At 37.3% G+C, this 23,172-nt stretch overlaps 1 protein-coding gene across 11 annotated transcripts in view; it reads left to right on the top strand.

Moving 5' to 3' along the window:
- Window positions 1–411: 411 nt before the first annotated feature.
- Usp16-45 (ubiquitin specific protease 16/45) overlaps window positions 412–23,172 on the top strand; it is a 186,060-nt gene continuing 163,299 nt past the window's right edge. The window contains exons 1-4 of one of the 11 annotated variants that reach the window (XM_071668154.1): window positions 1,403–1,709; window positions 7,875–8,162; window positions 15,623–15,727; window positions 22,900–22,932. In XM_071668154.1, coding sequence (XP_071524255.1) covers window positions 7,994–8,162; window positions 15,623–15,727; window positions 22,900–22,932 — 307 coding nt within the window. In that variant the 5' untranslated portion in view covers window positions 1,403–1,709; window positions 7,875–7,993. Of the gene's footprint in view, window positions 522–827; window positions 1,143–1,402; window positions 1,710–7,834; window positions 8,163–15,622; window positions 15,728–22,899; window positions 22,933–23,172 lie in introns of those variants that run through there. The other 10 variants (XM_071668156.1, XM_071668153.1, XM_071668152.1 and 7 more) reach the window with 10 other exon arrangements.

Raw genomic sequence — 23,172 nt, 5'->3', positions numbered from 1 at the left:
TCAGGAAACCCTACGTGTTGCAGGTAACCCTACATGCTGCATCAGGTGACCCTACATGCTGCATCTGGTAACCCTACCATGTAGTAAGTGACCCCATGTTGCAGCCTGTGATCCCTCATGTAGCAGCCAATAATTCCTTATGTGGCAGCAGGAAACCTCGCATGTAGCAGCGGTAGACCCTGTATGTAGAAGCATATGACCCCTCATGTAGGGGCAGGAGACCTCACATATAGCAGCAGGTGACTATCTCATGTAAAAGCAGATAATCTTGTACATAGCAACAGGTGACCCCACATGTTCCAGCAGGTTTCCCTACATACAGAGGCAGGTGACCTCACATGTAGAAGCAGGTAACCTCTCATATGGCAGCAGGTAACCCTCATATTGCAGTACGTGACCCCCATGTGGAAACTGTGAAGCCAGGTGGAGCAGTAGGTGACTCCAAATGTGCAGCAGGTGACACCACATGTGCAGCAGGGAACACCAGATATAGCACCAGGGAACACCAGATATAGCAGCAGGTGACTCCATATATAGCAGGTGTCTCTGCAATCATTCAGTATATCTTGGACAGACTGGAATAGTGTTCCATTCCTCTGCACACAGTGCGCAGTGACGTCTTTGCCGCATTTTAGAAGAAGCTGTCACTATGCATTAATTCAGGACTTTTTGTAGACTTCACTCCTACCATACTCGTTTGTGACTGTAAATAGTGGCATTATGTTTCAGAGTAAATCCATTTTGAATTATCATCTATTATCATCTATGGGTTGTATTATTTTCCATCGTGAATTGGTTACTATGATTATTTTTTTTAACCGTTCTTCAGCGTAGCAAAGATATGTTTCGCATGAAACTGGTGAATCCTTAGATGAGTTTAGTTCCTGCTGGAGAGAGAAAACTTATCAACATTATATCTGTAAAGAATTAGAGGTACTTACATTATGATATCTTATTATAGACAGCAGTGTTGCATATTGCTGTGGATTGCTTGATTTGAAAATTTCATGAAATAAGTTTAAGGACGTGCGAGGCGACCCATATGTGTGGAGACTGGAGAGCCAGGCAGGGAGCCAGGCCACTATCGGTTAGTGTTCATGCTGCCACCGTCGTGGTCAGTGATTGGTTACTACGTGTTGTTGGTAATTATTTGTATCTTATTTTCATTTTCCTTGTATTAATGTCTCCCCTATGGTTTTGATCTCAGTAGAGTAGGTCAAAGTATCTCTCACATACCTTTGAGCTTGCAGAGCTCAGCTAGCAGCCATATGATCATTTAGCGAACTTTCGTTTGGTGTCAGTCAAATTTTTCACGTCACACTTGGCCTCAAGCCCAATACCAGTATTTTTTTTTTTTTTGTTGTTGGTGGAGTGACGCAAGTGTGATGCCAGGATGAGGCTGGGATGCCAGGGTAAAGCTGGGGCACTTGGCACGTTGCCTGGGTGGCTGTGGCCGCCGCCTGGGCCCCAGTGTACCGTGCGAGGCTGGTGCTAGACCCTCTCCTCACCTGTGATTTTGCTCTTTTGGAGTTTTTCACGTGTATCAAGTACTGAGCAATACAGTGTGTCTCTTGAGATACTGAGGCAGTGGAATCATTAGCATACTAGTATATATGATAGAAAATACGCCATTGGAAAGATACTCTTACCTCTGTGCTTAGTAATACCTCAGTCATTCTTTGTATATGGGAACCCATAGTCATACACAGGTCCTCGTCTTACATATTTTGACTCATTCAGTAATTTTTTACATTTGTATCATACAGTGTGTATGTTAGTTGCTGCATTTGTGTTAAGTATGATCATATCTTTATGAGGTAAATGACACATGTGATCAGGCTCCCTGCTTGACTGCAGGAGGATTATGATATACATTGAATTAACACATTCTTTTTTTTTTTTTTTGTAATGGTTTGGTGTTTTGGTGCATTATTGTTGTAAAATGATAATTTTTGTATTGAAGAAGTGTGCTAAAGTGATTAGATCTCTGCATATGTGATACTGTTCCTGTTCTCATACTTGCTTCTGAAAATGTAATTTCATCAGAACAAGGCTCACATTAGGGTCAGGAGAACATCAACACTGAGCCCTGCTCTGGTAACAAAGCCAAACCTTCAGTCATTATCTGCAAATAAAGGACAAGGCTTTGGAAAGAGGATCACTGCTATTAAAGTTTAAAGGAAGTTGGTATCATTATCAACATTTTCCATTGTTTGGAGATTGAATTTATTCTACCAGTTTTAAGAAACTGCAGACTTTGTGAAAGTACTCTAGGAACAATAAAAGAAATAGAAAATTATCTAGTGACATGTATGGAAAGGACTGAAATTTTTGGTAATTCCTGATAATGGTAGGAAAGGTGACAAACATTTATCAGTTGTGATTATTGATAAAAGGTCTTTTTTAGTCAAAATTATATCATGAGATGTTTCACTTTTGTTTATTTATTTATCTCATGAAGTTTTATCTGTTTCTTTGCTGTAATGACTTTTTTTAAGGAAAAAAAATCATATGTGTTTGAAGTTTCGAAACAAACAAATCTTTACTGTGCTGTACAACTACCTTTTAATTTATATAATTATCACTTGTCTTTGGCTTCATTTAGCATGTTTGCCTATTCATGAAGCAGACTGAAAAATTCCATGTCTCATATAGATTCCATAGTGGTACAAAAGGATAGCTGAAGTACAATCTCTGTACGCTATGGTTGCTACATCTCATATTTCCCAACAAAAGCTCACATTTTACACATTTAGCTACTTCCAGACTGTTTTTCTTTATCATCAGTTTTCTTCTTTACTTGGTTCTTTTCCTTTTATAATATTTTAGGTTGTCTATCCACATGTATCACGTCAGCATTTTCATTGTGACGTTTGTTGTCCATCCATCATTAAGTCATCCATTTTTTCATCACAATCTTCTTCCTTGGTATCTTCATTCCTTAGCCTCACCATTTATTATTTCTTCATCAAAGAGAGTCTGTGTTGGCTGGTTGCATCCTCTTTGCCACTATGGTATTGTAGGGGTAGCATTTCAGACATATTCACTTTTGTTGGCTTTACCACTTGCAAAAGTAATCGTCTCATGTCATCTTTGACCATTTGTTCTTTTAGAATCATATTTAAATCCTATATAATATGCCCCCTTTGCAGAAGTGTTTTTGGTTTTCTAGCTTCCATTCCAGCTCCTTTGCTGATGTATTGGAAATTGGTTTTAAACACTTGTGTCCTTTTATTTTTTCATTTCATTTTTTTTCTTTTTTTTTTTTTTAGCATAGCTAACCAGTTTTGATACGCATTCACATTTAATTCTTGCCCTCTGTTCTTTTCTTAGAAGTTCCTCGTTAGTTCCTTTGAGCATTGCCTAATTCTGCACGTTTTCAGTCATGCCTTAATCGTCTGTCGCTACCACATCAGTGTGTATACAGTACTATATTACTGAATTGCATTAGGTTTTGCAGTGAGTTTAAACCATCAAATATACAGTGCAGTATATCATGTAGATGAAAGTATATTACAGTACAGTGGAAACCTCATACTATTCAGAAATGATTTTTTTGTATCTGCATTGGAAAAGATAAATTAGTTGTGGAAAGAATTGAAGATAAGTGTGAGAAATTCAGAAAGAATTCATAAAAATGAGGAACTTTTAAGGGCGGAAGTGGAATGTGGAAGCCAATTAGGTAATTTGCCAAAATAAAGAATTTGAGTATTATTTAGTCAAAGAAATGCTTCTAATAGAAAGAAAAATAAGATACTTCTCAAGGCTGCAATATTTGTGGAAAACCATTAATGAAGGAATTGAAAAAGAAAATAGCAAACAAAGTTATGTAAAAGGAACTGAAGAAACATGTCAAGTAACCCCAAGAATATAATTAGTGTATTACATAAGATACAAAATGTGCATGACACATGGACTGCTAATGGATGAAAGTGGGGACCTTATGTATGAGTTACAATATTGTAAGCCAAGGCATTCATGAATGAATAAAACTTTCAGTTTACTGTATCCAGTATATGACATTTCAAATGTGCTAGAACTGCATTTTTTTTTTCTCACAGCTTGGAGGAAAATAAGTTGATATTAAAAGCATATAGGATAGATGAGATCATACTTTGAAATTAAGATTCAAGATGAGGTTCACCTTTTCGTTTTATAGAAGTGACGCATGGGGTGGATATTCTGCTGTTAAAACTGTTCAGTTTATTATCAGAAGAAAAAATGCCAGAGGATAAGAAGCTGATGACTGATGCTTTGGTATATAAGAAAGGTGTTTGAGTTTTTTGGTAAGATATACTGTATCCCTTCATTTTGGTAAGGGCAGCACAATGTTATTACTTCTTTCTTTTCTTTCAAACTATTCGCCATTTCCCGCATTAGCAAGGTAGCATTAAGAACAGAGGACTGGGCCTCTGAGGGAATTACTACACAATCCTATGTGGTTCTCACAGTACACTCAAGTTAAAGAATAGCAGTAAGAAAGTACAAAACTAGAATTGAACTTGTTACAAAATAGAATGATTTCATAATGATTAAAAACTGACATTAAAAAGCTGAGCACAGTTATTAGCAACAGTGTAAAAGTAAAAGCTTAAGTTACAAACACATCAGAGATCATCAGCACCTAAGAAATATGCACTAAATTTTCTTCCAGTGACTTTGGAACACAGAAAGATTGTAAAAATATTTTCAAAAACAAGTGTAAAAATCTCTTAGAAGTAATGAAGATTGCTAACTGATAGTCAAAACTGTATGGCTGTTTGGTTTCTGTATAATGAGGTGTCCTCATAGCAATTTCCTGAAATCTTTTAGTGAAAAATGTTATAATGATTGCAGAAATAGTGTCATTGTATTTATTTTGTCTCATAGGGCTTGTTAAGTGACATATGGAAGAGGACAATTTTGATGGAATAAATGTAATGCATTTTAAAAGATAAAAAAAAAAAAATACAAGGTGTTTGATTTTTTGTGTAGGTTCAAGAATAGGTAGGTCACAGAGTGATCATTTGTAATGAGGTGAGATTTTTTTAAACAAAGTACAACATTGCTTCTGCTTAGAGAGAGCTGATATGATTTTATGACTTGTAACAGAAAGCTTTAATTACAAAACAAAATCTCTGAGTAATTGTTTGAAATGTCACAACAAATGTAATGATAAGAACTCAGTGGGGATGGAGCCTTTTTTTGCCTGAACCTGGTGCAGCGTTGCTAACATTGGAAATGTTAATCCAGTACGAAAAAAAATAAATAATTACCTTAGAACCTTTTTCTATTAAAGAACCCTGATGTTAACCAGTACCTTTGTAAAGGTTCCTACAGCCAAGGCTGCACTACTTTTAGCAGCAGGGAAATGTAGACTCCTTTGCAGTACAAATTTCTTTGACGAGACTGTATGCCCAATGACACAGCATCACTGCCTTGTCAAATGTGACTTTTCACCCGGAGTGTAATCTCTTGCAGTCGGAGTCTGACTATATATATATATATATATATATATATGTATATATATATATATATATATATATATATATATATATATATGTATATATATATATATATATATATATATATATATATATATATATATATATATATATATATTTTTTTTTTTTTTTTATACTTTGTCACTGTCTCCCGTGTTTGCGAGGTAGCGCAAGGAAACAGACGAAAGAAATGGCCCAACCCCCCCCATACACATGTATATACATACGTCCACACACGCAAATATACATACCTACACAGCTTTCCATGGTTTACCCCAGACGCTTCACATGCCTTGATTCAATCCACTGACAGCACGTCAACCTCGGTATACCACATCGCTCCAATTCACTCTATTCCTTGCCCTCCTTTCACCCTCCTGCATGTTCAGGCCCCGATCACACAAAATCTTTTTCACTCCATCTTTCCACCTCCAATTTGGTCTCCCTCTTCTCCTCGTTCCCTCCACCTCCGACACATATATCCTCTTGGTCAATCTTTCCTCACTCATTCTCTCCATGTGCCCAAACCACTTCAAAACACCCTCTTCTGCTCTCTCAACCACGCTCTTTTTATTTCCACACATCTCTCTTACCCTTACGTTACTCACTCGATCAAACCACCTCACACCACACATTGTCCTCAAACATCTCATTTCCAGCACATCCATCCTCCTGCGCACAACTCTATCCATAGCCCACGCCTCGCAACCATACAACATTGTTGGAACCACTATTCCTTCAAACATACCCATTTTTGCTTTCCGAGATAATGTTCTCGACTTCCACACATTCTTCAAGGCCCCCAGAATTTTTGCCCCCTCCCCCACCCTATGATCCACTTCCGCTTCCATGGTTCCATCCGCTGCCAGATCCACTCCCAGATATCTAAAACACTTCACTTCCTCCAGTTTTTCTCCATTCAAACTCACCTCCCAATTGACTTGACCCTCAACCCTACTGTACCTAATAACCTTGCTCTTATTCACATTTACTCTTAACTTTCTTCTTTCACACACTTTACCAAACTCAGTCACCAGCTTCTGCAGTTTCTCACATGAATCAGCCACCAGCGCTGTATCATCAGCGAACAACAACTGACTCACTTCCCAAGCTCTCTCATCCCCAACAGACTTCATACTTGCCCCTCTTTCCAAAACTCTTGCATTTACCTCCCTAACAACCCCATCCATAAACAAATTAAACAACCATGGAGACATCACACACCCCTGCCGCAAACCTACATTCACTGAGAACCAATCACTTTCCTCTCTTCCTTCACGTACACATGCCTTACATCCTCGATAAAAACTTTTCACTGCTTCTAACAACTTTCCTCCCACACCATATATTCTTAATACCTTCCACAGAGCATCTCTATCAACTCTATCATATGCCTTCTCCAGATCCATAAATGCTACATACAAATCCATTTGCTTTTCTAAGTATTTCTCACATACATTCTTCAAAGCAAACACCTGATCCACACATCCTCTACCACTTCTGAAACCACACTGCTCTTCCCCAATCTGATGCTCTGTACATGCCTTCACCCTCTCAATCAATACCCTCCCATATGATTTACCAGGAATACTCAACAAACTTATACCTCTGTAATTTGAGCACTCACTCATATATAAATATATATATATTTATATATATTTGCGACAAAGCAAAACAAATGAATAAATAAATATATATAGATATCTGCTGCTTGGGTTATGCTGTGAGGTAAAAGTCTTATTTGAAGAGCTTATATCTTCACTGGATGGAGAAAAGTACAGTCTTCAAGGAACTCTTCTTAACAGGAGTTCATCATTTCCCGTTACTTAATGTAGTGCAGCCTTATCCTTAAAGCTGCAGGAGTTCCATGAAAGGGATCCTGGATCTGCATAATTTCAGTAACTGACCCCAGTTAATTGAGAGATTAATGTTAGGATATTTTGTAATTTTGCCTTTGGTATTGTATGTGAAATATTGTATTGAGAACTTTGTTCTAATGAGTTGATCTGCAGCAATAGACAGTTAGTAATTGCAGCAATAGACAGTTAGTAATTTTTAAACCTCTTGTAGGATTCTTGCCTTGATGATGTACCAAGTAGATTATCTACAACATTGGATAGTGGAATATTTTTGTCAACCCACAGAGTGGAAAGGGAGTATAGTTTACCCTCTGGCAGTTCATTCATCTGTATGATGGCTTATATTTGGTCATATTAGGTCATTTGTGGCAGACATCCATTTCCTGTAGATACAGTCTCAATATTTTCTAAGTTTAGAACCAAGAAAGTATATTGTTTGAAGGTACAGTAAATTTTGTTTCTGATAATTATTGTGTATTTTCCATTGTTGAGATGAAAAAGTGATGAAATAAGCTTGCTTACTCTTATTTAGATTGAAATGAATATAAGACACTTACAGTGTTTGATAGGATCTGAACAATAAGTGAATATTATGAACTGTGATTAATAGTGTTTAACTGAGATTGTGCTGGCTTTGTGTAAAAAAAGATAATGTGTGCAATGAGGAATAATAAGAGGAACTCACTTCCTACCCTGAGCTTGAACAAGTTCTTTGTCAACAAAAGGGCTTCTATGTTTGAACGACAAGATGAAACTCCAAGAGAAAAGAGAGAATGGAGCCCATGTGGCATTGTTGAAACTTCTCAGCGGAAAATGGAAGGTGCAGTAAAAGATATAATTTTCTGTGTTTTTGTTATACTAATGTCTGGTGTGTGTTTTTAATACTAATATATGGTGTGCATTAATATTTATGACATTAAAGTACCAGAGCTTCTTATACAGTAAGGTACTTGAGTAGATAGAATGACAAAAGGTTGTAATGGAGGCATTTGTAGAGTGTTTTTGAAAAAGATTAATGGTATTTCATGTGTGACCCAAAAATGTTAGAGATTCAGAGGATGAAAATATGGCTATAAAAGGTTTTCACCTGCAAGAAAAAGATGGCTTGGATGTGGTTTAACAGAGTAAAATTGAATGGGAAAATTAGAGGAAATTAGGAAGGCAATGAGATAATCATATTAGGAATGATTTCTGGTATAGATGTTATGTGAAGTGTAGGATTTAGAAATGGATTACTGTTAATATTAGATGATCTAACTGTTCAAATACTAAGTGGTAGCAACAGTACTGTTGTACAGATACTGCATGTACTGTAGAGTTTGAAAAGGTTGACTGTTTTTGAAAGAAATTAGGTTGAATAAGCTAATAAGATTATGTATTGAATTTTAGAATTGAAGGATTGTGGAATGTTCTAGTGGTAAGGAAGACCTTTCCTTATATCTTTGAAGTGTATAAAAGTTGAAAATATTTATTGATGAGGCCAAATGATCTTGATTCTTCTTCACAATGTATGCACCTTGAGGGTACAGATTCACGAGGTTGTGATAGTATGATCTTGATATACCCTATGTAGGTGGGAATGGAGTTAAAGGCAATTGCACTTTATGAAAGATAGTAGACTGTAAACTAAAATATCACAGCTTTGAAAGGGAAGCAGGTTTCCAAAGGTTTAAGGAAGACTGATGAATGATAAACAAATGTTTAACATGTGTGAGAAAGTTTGTCAGAACTGATGTTTACCCTTGGTGGAAATTAGGTGTGTAACAGGAGAATGGCTGGTGAGATGCCAGTAGTTGAGAATTATGCTGTTAGAGGTAGAAGTGGTGTGATCAAAATGGGTGGGAAGAGGAAGGAAAGAATAAGTATGGTCTTTTGAAAATAAAGGTGTAATGGAAATTTTATTGGATTATTGAGTTGGGTAGATATGTGGAATGGTTTTAAAGAGACTGATGAAGAAAATGTATATGAATGAGTGGAAAATATACAAGACCAAAGGCAAGGTGGAAAAACAAGGGAGTATGAGTGTGAGAGAAATATCTTGTTAGAGGAATCTGTGGAAATGTGCCAAAGTCTTGGTGTACAAAGGAGGTTCTGCTATATAGTGGTAGAAGCCAATAGGATAAAGATAGACAGAATTCTTATATGAAATTTGCAGTCTCCTCCTGTTCATGATAATATAATGGATGAAGTATGAAGGATATATGACTTTGTATGTAACTGTTAATCTTTTCTGGTTATCTAGGACAAAAGTAGATTGGATCTCATGTTACGTTCTATACCCTGGCTCTTGAAAACAGGAAATTTTGTCTTGATTCTAAGTAAAATGCCAGCTCAAGTATGTTGCATTTAAAGATTTTATTTTGATTTGTATTTTGCATGGCTTTTAACCTATTTCAATATTATTAAAGTGAGTACAAATGACTTGTACTAGTTTGTGCATGGCTGCTTTTTAATATGTAATAGAAAAGAGCTGTGATGACATTTTACTAAAAAATCATAAATACAATTATTTCTCATTCTAAAACTAGAAAATCTGGATGTAAGTACCGAGAGACTGTTGTCTAGGGTGCTTGTAGTTATGAAATTTAAGTTTGATTAGTTGGCCTTTTTTTGCATAGAGAGCGTTATGAAATTTTAGTTCGATTAGTTGGCCTTTTTTGCATAGAGAGCCAATATGGAATGGTATTCTGGAAAAGGAAAGGAAGGTCCTTATTTGCATTGATTGCTCTTTTCTTTAGCTACATGTACTTTGCTGTTGCACATCCTCAAATGTTATGTCTTTGAAAGGTTGTTGTTCAATATTTTATTGCATTTTCATGTATATGTTATCCTTTTGTTTTCTCTCTTTGCCTTGCTTTCTCTTTTGGCTGTTGTGCATATTTGCCAAGGCAAGAATGCATTGTTGTCACACATTCTTATTTCTTGCTCTGCAACTGTTGGTGATTACCTCACTCGTGTGACACTTGGATATTTATGCAGCTTTTTTTATTCTATATTTTATTTCATTTTCATGTTTATGCTATCCTTTTGTTTTCTCTGTTTGCCTTGCCTTCTCCTTTAGCTTTTGTGCATATTTGCCAAGGCAAAATGCATTGTTGTCACTCTCATATTTCTTGCACTGCAACTGTTGATGATTACCTTACTCATGTGACAGTCAGATGTTTATGCAGATTTTTTTGGTTGGTGTTTCAAGTTCTTTACCACTTAAAGGTATAAAGAGTGTGTTAGTAATTGACATATTTAGGAAAATTATATGTTGATCATACTGCCTGACTTTGAGAACGTTGTTAAAGCCATGTTCAGCACAACTTCTGTTGATGGTTAGTAAAATGAATCTGATTATGATGCAGACTATGAATTGAGGTTATTTTATTCCGTGATGAAGTTGCTGTGCTTTAATGTTTGATAAGTTGTTTAGTTACAAGCTGTCCTAGACAAGCTTTTTATGAGTGACTAGGTCATATGCTGTACAAAGCAGACTTATTAACATAGATGTTACCGATGTGAAGCAACTCACCATGAGTAAATGTCTAACCATGTAAACCAGGCTTGAAGTATTATGATAGTTATATTCTTGTATCTACAATTGTATGGTGCACAAAATTATCATGTTACTTTAGTTGTCTAACATTTAGATTTGTAGAATATGGGATTGTCATTAAATTAAAGTTGGGGGATATATTGACTCCATCATAATAAAACATTTATGTTCTTAAGAAGGAGTTACATTATATATATTTGGGACCTGAACCTGCAGGAGGCTGTTAGGTGTGTGAGGAATAGAGGGGATTGGAGTAATGTGGTATACAGGGGACACCATGCAGTCATTGGGTAGAACCATGGCATATGAAGCATTTGTGGGAAACCAGGGAAAAGTCTGTTGGGCCAGGTTGTGGATAGGGGTCTATAGTTTTATTGTACATGACTGTATAATGGGAAATGGCAGACAAGTATGAAAGAAAAAGAAAGAATATATATGAATGGAATAATGGGAGCTGAAGTGAGCCAAAAGGTGGATGAAGAGACAAAGGCTTTGGGCACATTGAAGAATGTGGGAAGTGTGGTCACTGTCTTTAAGGACAAAGAGTGGTATATTTAATGGTATAGTAGTCCTGTTGGTGTTGTATGGATGCAAGGCATGGGTTTTAGACAAAACTGTAAAGAGGGTAGATGTTTGTCTTACAAATTTGATATTGTTGATAGATGTTGGCAGTGGAAAATCTGATGCTACACATCAGTTTATTAAAACATTCCTTATGTGTTTGCTGAGCTTATCAGATGAATTGATGATTATAATGCTGTCTCTTGTGTGATGTATCCTTCCTTATAATGTAATGATATATTCAGAGGTCCCTTGCCTGTGACTGTTTTGCTAAACATGGGTTTGAGTATGTATGCTTAGAATTATTGCCTTACAGTTTTTTTATGTTGTAGAATACATGCTCCCTCTGAGTTCCATTCTGATCGACCGGTCAGATCTTGAAATGGACGTAAGTTGGATGTATGTCAGCTTGGCATGTAGAATTTGTGTCCCTGTACAGCATTCTTTTATCCTACTCAATTCCTATCATGATTATCTCATTTTCTGTTAACCAGCTTTATTATATGATTCTGTAGTTTCTTTTTACCTTTTATTTAAAATTCTTTAGTTCATGGATTGGTTCATCCAGACTTTCAATGAACTTTTTGGCTGCTCCTTTGTCAGTGCTTGCTGTTCACCCATGACTTGAACGTTGTGCAAGCTATATCTGTTAAATCTGTTGAACCAACCATAACTCACTGTGAAGTTCTCAATATAATCCTCTCCTGCTCGCTCCTTCATAGTCTCAGAAAGACTTCTAGCCTTCTCCTGAATTGTTAGTAAGCTTATTGGTATGTGTTTTTGAATTTGATCTTCCATCCGCAGCATCAACAACTTTTCTCTTTTGTCGATTGGCTCTTGTCTTTACTCTGTTATTATTGTAGACTTGATACTTGCCAAACCTTTCACTGCTTCATGTATTTTTTCTTAGTCTTTTGAAATTGTGGAGACTGTTGAATGGGACAACTGTAGATCATGTGCAGTCACATTAACTTTTTCCTCCTTCATATTGGGTGATTACCTTAATTTCAAATTCCAAATCGAATATCTTCCTTGGCTTCTTGCTAAACCTGTCAACATATCATGAGTTCTTCCTCTTGCTCGTCATCTTCATTGGGGTTTGATACAAAGATGGTTTAATCCAGTGAAGAAAATTTGTTAGATTCACTTGAATAATGTGCACTTACTGAATGGTAACTGAGGGACATGCTGTGATGTACACAATGCCAGGATCATCTTACATTCACTATTGTACACACTCAGCCATGAGCACTGGTGGATGTATGACCAAGTGTAATTTTTATCTTTACATGTATTTTTTAATTTATAATCTTTCTGGTCGATGGATAGTTGTAAGTTGCATAGGTTGTAAATCAGGGAGCATATGTATGCATGTTGTTTTTGATGCATAACATGCTTGATTTTAACAGTGAAGGGTTCATTGTGAAACAAAGGGTCACTTTCCTTAAACCCCCATTTCCCATGGGCTGAGTACCTTGCCAGCCATTGCCAACCATGGGGTCTTCCATAAATGTAACCTGTGTTTGGCAAGGGAAGTCTGTACACACATATAACCATACAATTCTTTTGTGATTTCCAGTATTTATATTCATTCATTTACATTAGTTAAATAAATATATGTACATTTTTTTTTTTTTTTTTTTTTTGCTTTGTCGCTGTCTCCCGCGTTTGCGAGGTAGCGCAAGGAAACAGACGAAAGAAATGGCCCAACCCACCCCCATACACATGTATATACATACGTCCACACACGCAAATATACATACCTACACAGCTTTCCTTGGTTTACCCCAGACGCTTCACATGCCTTGATTCAATCCACTGACAGCACGTCAACCCCGGTATACCACATCGCTCCAATTCACTCTATTCCTTGCCCTCCTTTCACCCTCCTGCATGTTCAGGCCCCGATCACACAAAATCTTTTTCACTCCATCTTTCCACCTCCAATTTGGTCTCCCTCTTCTCCTCGTTCCCTCCACCTCCGACACATATATCCTCTTGGTCAATCTTTCCTCACTCATTCTCTCCATGTGCCCAAACCATTTCAAAACACCCTCTTCTGCTCTCTCAACCACGCTCTTTTTATTTCCACACATCTCTCTTACCCTTACGTTACTTACTCGATCAAACCACCTCACACCACACATTGTCCTCAAACATCTCATTTCCAGCACATCCATCCTCCTGCGCACCACTCTATCCATAGCCCACGCCTCGCAACCATACAACATTGTTGGAACCATTATTCCTTCAAACATACCCATTTTTGCTTTCCGAGATAATGTTCTCGACTTCCACACATTCTTCAAGGCTCCCAGAATTTTCGCCCCCTCCCCCACCCTATGATCCACTTCCGCTTCCATGGTTCCATCCGCTGCCAGATCCACTCCCAGATATCTAAAACACTTCACTTCCTCCAGTTTTTCTCCATTCAAACTCACCTCCCAATTGACTTGACCCTCAACCCTACTGTACCTAATAACCTTGCTCTTATTCACATTTACTCTTAACTTTCTTCTTTCACACACTTTACCAAGCTCAGTCACCAGCTTCTGCAGTTTCTCATATGTACATTATCTATATATATTTTCTTTGCTACCAGAGAAATGCAAAAATGATGGATTTTCCTCCATAGCATTTTGATGGTCACTAACCAGCTGAGTTGATGAAATATGGGCATAGGATGTGGAAACATTATCTTAGGTGCCACTAGTTGTTTCCTGTCTCTTTACTAAATGATTTACCATACTGGGAATCTTTTAAATGCCTAGATCACATACTCTACAATCACAGTGAACTACTAGAGGAATCCCATACCATATATGGCATAAGTCATTGGGATGATAGAAAGTGTGCTGTCAAAAATGATTGTGTGTATATTGGTATGTTTAGAGATCAGCATATTAGTTTCACCTGTAATCAAGAGGTATCATACTTATGGGAATATATGAATTTTGACCTAGCATTACTGAATAAGTTTTTCTTTAATTCATCATGCTAGTACAGTATTATTATTATAACTTGGAATACTATTTCTGTTTTTTTTTTTAATTTTCCAAAAGAAGGAACAGAGAACGAGGCCAGGTGAGGATATTCCCTCAGAGGCCCAGTCCTCTGTTCTTAACGCTACCTTGCTAACGCGGGAAATGGCGAATAGTATGAAAGAAAAGAAAGATTATTTCTGTAATGTATTTTCACATGTTACATGTATTACCAATGGAATGATAGAATAGAGCTGTAGAAAACTAACATATGCATTTCTCTGCTTCATACATACAAAATTATGTAAGATGTTAAACCTTTCATTTCATATTTCATCTGTTGAGTTACGTTCTCCATTAGCAACAAAAAGGAATCCAACCTGCTTCCCACCAGACAGAATGTCCATATTGTACACATATTAGTGAAAAGATACCCCTCAAAAAAAGCAGTGTGCTTTTCTCTGTATTGGTGTGGGAGGATGGTGAGTGTTAGGTGTGGGAACCCTGGTTGGCAGCACAGATCCTCCTTATTTATGTAAGTATGCGATGATTTTTTGTTTTGTGTTTGGTGTGATTTTGCTGTGCATTTACCAAAACACAGTGCACACTTTATGTATTTTTTCCAGGCATAATTTTGTACGTCCCATGCATGTCATTTACCTTTTTTATATATTTTATGTAATTCTCATATTCTGTTTCTATTGTTAGCATAATTACTTTCCATTTACACAGACAGAACCATAGTTATATGAGTAAATGAAAAAAGAACCTTATTTTCATCAAGAATATAAACAGTAATGCAAGAGACATTGTTTTTCTGTGTGAAATTGTCGACAATAGTTGTTGTGTAAATCTACCGTACTGCAGTGATGTAGTTGAACATTCTTTGACAGTTTATGGGTGACCTTGATGGTGATATTCTTCCCATCTGTGTTGTTAGGTTGCTAGTGGTATCTTCAGATATGACATGGAATTAAACATCAGCTGGGAATCCAAAATGAACCATGAAATACCAAACCTAAGATTGTGGCTTTGAGCACTCTGCAGTGTACTACCAGGATCATGGCCCAGAGCAGTGAAATGCTAATGTTAATTTTTGAATTGAGAGTATTTTTTAGATATTCCATAATGTTATTTAAAAGAAGTCTATTGAAGTAAAGTCTTTTACCTATAGTTTTGTTTAATTTTACTTTGCAGCACGGAAGGAGAAAGAAAAGAAGGAGGAGATGAGGGCACGTTTGAAGAGACAAGCTGATCCTTATGCAGAAGAAAGTAGTAATGATGAAGATGAAGAGATGCCAGGTAAATAATTTCCACCATGGAAACCTTTTACCTTTCTTAGCATAAAGCTAGATCTTAGAATGATAAGGACACAAAGCTAGAATATATTTATGGTTTTGTTTGGCCTACCCTGTAGAAATGATCACTTGTTTCTGAAAATTTTCTCCGTAGAAATTTATTTCATGTAAACAGCTAATTTTCTGATTAGGGAGCTTTTCGCGGAAAACTATACATGACATTATTTCACCCATGTGTGTCATAGTAATAAAAGTTGTAAAAACAGTTTATAATATATTGATATACTCTACATGTAGACACTTAATGATCAAAAGTTTTTACCTTATATTTTCTAAACAGACATCAAATTATTGTTTATAGACATCTCATTGTTGGTAAAGATAGCTGTATGAATCTTATATAACATTCTGGGGTGCCAAAAATATTTTAAGATAAGAAGAGAGAAAGGCTTTTGCTGATGAAGTGATTAATCAGTAAGATGATAGTGCAACCATTTTATATGGTTTAATGTGATCACTGTGATGAAACAGACAAAGCAGCATCACTTGGCTGTATGAAGTTTATTGCAACAATAGATGATGGTGGCTTTTATAGCAGTATGTAATGTGAACCGTGTAGCAGTTATGTAAATATTTTTTTGTATATTGTATATCATGTGATGCATCACCCATAAAGTTGAAAATTTTGTAAATTTATGCCATGGACAGATAGCCTACGAATTTGTTTGGTGTTTGAGAAGGTGTCTCTGAGCAGTAATGAGAGTACATACCAAAGACATTATTAAGGATGAATGTTGTTTCCCATAGAGAATCCATGAGTATGGCATGGAAAAGTTGGATGTTGGGCCATGCATGTCTCTGTGATCTTTTCAGCTGAAGGAGGGTTCACTGGGAAAGTAGCAGGATGAGAAGATCTGACAGTGATAGTTAAATTCATTAGTGCTAATATGCAACTTCTTCCTGCATCTCTTTCTGAGTATTGTCAAAACACCACAGTTCGACCCTGGAATAGCATCAGGAATAAATGACTTGCACATATCCATTCTAGCTGTCAATGTACTGAAACCAGAGCTTATCAACCACATCCAAGCCCTGCAACTATTCCATGGTTTCATTGACTATTTTATAACCCCTTGGCTTGCTTATTGACAGCATGTTGCCTCCTTATACAACACTGATCCAGTTCATTCTGTCTTATGCATACCTCTCACCTTTCTGAATGTTCAGGTCTCACTCATGCCATCCTTCCATCTTATTCTTGGAATCCTGCTCCCTTTTTCTTCCTCCTCTTCTAATGTTTGTTTTCCCAGTCAGTTTTTCTTCACTTAGCCAATCTAAGTATATGTGCCTGAACCATTTCAGCATACCCTTGTTGGCCCACTAAATCATATATGCTTATTACCAAACCTCTCTTGTACTCTGTGATTTCTAATATGATCATTCTGCCTCACACCACATATTGTAATGCATTTAATTTCCATTGCATCCACCCTCTTTCTTTTTTTTGCATTCAAGGCTTAAGACTCGCATCCATTTAACACTCAGAACTACTGTACCTTCAAACATACCAATCTTTGCTCAAACAAACACTGACGTACTTCATGTGCTTAGGACCTTATTCCAGTCTTCCAACTCATGACTCTTTTCAGACCCCAGTGGTTCTATTCATTGCCACATTCATCCCTATGTACTAAAAACACTCCACATCCTCCAGGTCGTCCCACTTTAGATTTACACTTATATCATCTTGTCTTCTGCTGTACCTTACTGTCTTACTTTTGTTCACTTTCATTCTCAACTTTCTCCTTTCACATACACACCAAAACTGACACCTGTTTCTGGAGTATCTTTATATTTTACCCACAGAATGATATTGATGCTAAAAATGATGATAATGAAGATGGTAAGGATGATTAAGGGTTTACAGAATTAGCTGTTGTCAGAGGCTGAATATTTGCAGAGAAAATACCTACATCAAACAACAGAAGTGCTATAAAAAGGATGGTGTTGAAAAGGAAAGAATGTCATTACACAAATACAAATGTGTTGAATACAAATATGTTTACAGTGAATTGATTGGATTGTTCTTGTGGCAGTCTGTATGATTTTGAATGGTTTGATTATAGTATTAATATGTAACACGAAGATGAGAGATCTCATTTCACAGGGACTGAAGGTGGTAAGGATGTTGCAGTAGCTGGATGACGTCCAAATGATAGTTTAAAATATGATAGTTTAAAATGAGAGTCAGGAAGGTCATTGTGTTTAGTGCCTTTTGATAAGTGGTGTAAGAGGATCTGAGGATGATCTCTCTTGCCATTTTGTTCACCTTGTCGTGTACAGTAAAACCTCTGTTATCCAAAATGCTTCGGGGAATCAGCCGTTTAGGATAAAATTTCAGGTTGTTTGAGCTTCTGATATAGTAGATTAATCAAACATTGTAATATTTTGAAATATTTTACACATTTGTAAATGTTTTACTCAGAGAACTTATGAATATATGAAAGCAAATGATGTTGAAGACCTTCATAAGTGCTGCCCTAGATTCTCCCTTAGCCAGCCTCTTGCACTACTCCATCTTCTTTTCAAGGCTTGAAACATTTCTCTTGCACTTCATGCAAGACATAGACAGCTTTGAGGAGCTGTCAGGCAATTGCTGATGATACTTGAAAGAGGCCATTTTCCACAGTAGTAATCTAGGGTGCACAAAGCACATCGGAAATGGTAAACAATTGCCAGTGCCACAAAACAATAGGTGGGGAGTACACTAATCACTGTGGCATGATACGTACATGTTTTGAAATATTTTTTAGTCTGTTTGATTTGATTTTTCAATAGTTACAGATAATTAAGGGCTGTTGCCTAAAATTGAAAACTCTACATTGTTTTGAACATTTTGTTGTTTCGAATTGCAGATAGCAGAGGTTTTACAGTTGTCACTGTTGTGTAGTGAGTAGGGAAGAAGACCAAGCATCAATGTTTTAGGTGAGTTTGGAAAAAGGAAAATTATGCAGATGTTGAGTTCAAGTGCACTGAAAATGTCTCGGTGAACAATGTGAAGATGATAGTTGGATGATTTGATGATACAGCTTTTTCTTTTGTTTAGCTTATTTTTGTCATCCTTATTGGCAGTGAAAAACTTGATGGACTACTCACCCTACATGTACTAGGACTCAGATAGTATTGTGTGGGACATGGCTTATGTGTATGATCACAGGTTTGGTTTGGTTGATGGTGATGTGGTTGGCAACGGTGCATTTCTTGAGGCTGTTAAGGGTATTCTTGAGTGTTTTCAGTGTTGACACAAGCGATAGGATTATTGATGTACTAATAAGGATGAGGAAGCACAAAGGTTGTATCTTTGTACCCCATTGGATGTCACAGGTTAGAGGCTGAAAAGCATAGGTTGGCCCTTGAAGTTCACAACTTGACCATGCTCACTGAGAAAGTCTGTAAGTCATGACATGAGACCTCATAGCTCAGTGCTAATAACTTTGTTGGTGACTATGTAATAGTTGATTAGGTTGAAAGCTGTGAAGGTAATGAAGATGAGAATCACAAAAGTCATGTGTTTCTATAAGTTGTAGTAAGTAAAATTAAGGAAGCTGATGAGACAGTGTAGGGTAGAGGTTTTCATTTTATTAAAGAACTAAGGATATGTGGATCCATGGATATCTTTTTGTGCCCAGTGATACACAGAACTTTTAGGCTGGGGATCAGGCATCATGGCAGTGGGTTGTATCTCAGAGAAACTGTTGGCTTTTAGATTTTATTAAGAAAATGTATAAAGTCTTCCAGTATCCAGGAATGTTTGATTGCTAGAAAAAGTTACTGATGATGATGTAGAGAGATTTGGCTGCATAATGAGAGAACTCCTTGAATAGTTTCTAATGTAATTCTGTTATGGAGTGCTTTTATGTGAGTCATTGAAAGTATATATTGATTTAAAAAAATGTGCATTGAATGTGGGGATGAAGAGGTTAGGATACAGGTTGAGGAGAAGAGAGTGCCATTGTAGAGAAATTTTTGGCAGATGCTTGCAGGAATGTGTGAAGGGAATTTTGGGTTAAATGCATTGTGAAGTATGTAACTAGAACATCATCCTGGAGAACTGTGAATGAGATAAACTAAGTACTTCTCAGTGTTCAAATTATCTTCTTGTGCTTGCATAAGATGTAAAGAATCATATGGAGCTAATTTTGAGAAACTTGTATTAGGGTATGCGTCACCAATGTGGTCACCCCGCTTGAGGGGAAATTCATATTGTTTAAGAGTGGTGGTGGGCAACAAAGATTGTTCTTGATGTAGTGGACTGTACTACTGAGAGAGAATGGATATTTTAAACAACTGCATTGGGAAAACAAGGAAAGAGAGGAAACTTGATCAATACTTTTGTTTCTAAATTGATCTTAATGTCAATATTGAATGCTAAAGTTCTTTGAAACTGGAAGAAACAGATCACCTAGAGACCATAGGTAGAAACAGATTTGTGAAATACAAAAATAGGATAAAGGTGCCATAAGAAGAGATCATGGAACTGAGGAAGTGTTTGCAGGGAGCTGGGAGATTTACTTTTTAGTAATTAGAAGGTGTATGAGTGGAACAAAGAAATTGAAGAAAAATTGAATGCAGAGAACATTGAAAAACTAAAGATTATATGGCATTAAAGTTAGGTGTTGGGGCCCTATGTGCTTAAAATTCCCTCTTTGTATTTATAAACAGATAATCAGACACATAAGTATATATGGTTCTCAGTGAATGTAGGTTTGTGGCAGGGGTGTGTGATATCTCCATGGTTGTTTAATTTGTTTATGGATAGGGTTGTTAGGGAGGTGAATGCAAGAGTTTTGGAAAGAGGGGCAAGTATGCAGTCTGTTGTGGACGAGAGAGCTTGGGAAGTGGGTCAGTTGTTGTTCACTGATGATAGCGCTGGTGGCTGATTCATGTGAGAAACTGCAGAAGCTGGGGACTGAGTTTGGTAAAGTGTGTGAAAGAAGAAAGTTAAGAGTAAATGTGAATAAGAGCAAGGTTATTAGGTACAGTAGGGTTGAGGGTCAAGTCAATTGGGAGGTAAGTTTGAATGGAGAAAAACTGGAGGAAGTAAAGTGTTTTAGATATCTGGGAGTGGATCTGGCAGCGGATGGAACCATGGAAGCGGAAGTGAATCATAGGGTGGGGGAGGGGGCGAAAATCCTGGGGGCCTTGAAGAATGTGTGGAAGTCGAGAACATTATCTCGGAAAGCAAAAATGGGTATGTTTGAAGGAATAGTGGTTTCAACAATGTTGTATGGTTGCGAGGCGTGGGCTATGGATAGAGTTGTGCGCAGGAGGATGGATGTGCTGGAAATGAGATGTTTGAGGACAATGTGTGGTGTGAGGTGGTTTGATCGAGTGACTAACGTAAGGGTAAGAGAGATGTGTGGAAATAAAAAGAGCGTGGTTGAGAGAGCAGAAGAGGGTGTTTTGAAGTGGTTTGGGCACATGGAGAGGATGAGTGAGGAAAGATTGACCAAGAGGATATATGTGTCGGAGGTGGAGGGAACAAGGAGAAGAGGGAGACCAAATTGGAGGTGGAAAGATGGAGTGAAAAAGATTTTGTGTGATCGGGGCCTGAACATGCAGGAGGGTGAAAGAAGGGCAAGGAATAGAGTGAATTGGAGCGATGTGGTATACCGGGGTTGACGTGCTGTCAGTGGATTGAATCAAGGCATGTGAAGCGTCTGGGGTAAACCATGGAAAGCTGTGTAGGTATGTATATTTGCATGTGTGGACTTATGTATATACATGTGTATGGGGGGGGTTGGGCCATTTCTTTCGTCTGTTTCCTTGCGCTACCTCGCAAACGCGGGAGACAGCGACAAAGTATAATAAAAAAAAAATAATATATATATATATATTTTTTTTGCTTTGTCGCTGTCTCCCGTGTTTGCGAGGTAGCGCAAGGAAACAGACGAAAGAAATGGCCCAACCCATCCCCATACACATGTATATACATACGTCCACACACGCAAATATACATACCTACACAGCTTTCCATGGTTTACCCCAGACGCTTCACATGCCCTGATTCAATCCACTGACAGCACGTCAACCCCGATATACCACATCGCTCCAATTCACTCTATTCCTTGCCCTCCTTTCACCCTCCTGCATGTTCAGGCCCCGATCACACAAAATCTTCTTCACTCCATCTTTCCACCTCCAATTTGGTCTCCCTCTTCTCCTCGTTCCCTCCACCTCCAACACATATATCCTCTTGGTCAATCTTTCCTCACTCATTCTCTCCATGTGCCCAAACCATTTCAAAACACCCTCTTCTGCTCTCTCAACCACGCTCTTTTTATTTCCACACATCTCTCTTACCCTTACGTTACTTATTCGATCAAACCACCTCACACCACACATTGTCCTCAAACATCTCATTTCCAGCACATCCATCCTCCTGCGCACCACTCTATCCATAGCCCACGCCTCGCAACCATACAACATTGTTGGAACCACTATTCCTTCAAACATACCCATTTTTGCTTTCCGAGATAATGTTCTCGACTTCCACACATTCTTCAAGGCTCCCAGAATTTTCGCCCCTCCCCCACCCTATGATCCACTTCCGCTTCCATGGTTCCATCCGCTGCCAGATCCACTCCCAGATATCTAAAACACCTCACTTCCTCCAGTTTTTCTCCATTCAAACTCACCTCCCAATTGACTTTACCCTCAACCCTACTGTACCTAATAACCTTGCTCTTATTCACATTTACTCTTAACTTTCTTCTTTCACACACTTTACCAAACTCAGTCACCAGCTTCTGCAGTTTCTCACATGAATCAGCCACCAGCGCTGTATCATCAGCATATATATATATGCTTTCATACATTTGCTCATCTGTAGGATAAGTTGTATTTATTATCATCTTTTAATGGAGTTTTTTAGTTTGTAGAGAAATTAAATTTATGCTACTAACCAGAATAGGAATGCTACTTGCAACATTTCTAGTCTAGGCACAAGCTTGCAGAATAGTGAAATGTTTCATTTTACACCTCTGAAAATAGAAATTGTTTTAATCATGTTTATTTAGTCATTAATTTAGTTAGTAGACATACTTATGAAAGAGCCTAGTTAGCATACTATGATTAAAGTAGCATGTATTTATAGTTTTGATAATTTATTTGCAGCTTCAGTGACATCTGACAAGGAGTCCAAAAACGGTAAACATGGAAAGTTTTTTTGTTTATATCATTTGAAGAAAGGTAAGAACGTCTGCATTGTGTATTTTTCTCCTTGATCAGTGATTCTTCAGTTCATTTTTATGGTGACTGGAGCCATTTCTGCTTTTCTGGCTATCTTTGTATCTTAATATGATTTGCTTTGCATTGTATATCTTTTTCTTATTTAGTTGTTTTATTTCTTTTATACATTCTTAAAAAGTTTTATTTCCTTTTGTCTTT

This window comes from Panulirus ornatus, chromosome 12 (genome assembly GCF_036320965.1).
Source record: "Panulirus ornatus isolate Po-2019 chromosome 12, ASM3632096v1, whole genome shotgun sequence".
NCBI lineage: Eukaryota > Metazoa > Arthropoda > Malacostraca > Decapoda > Palinuridae > Panulirus > Panulirus ornatus.
Note: the sequence above shows the minus strand (reverse complement) of the source record. Positions and strands in the feature narration are given on the sequence as shown.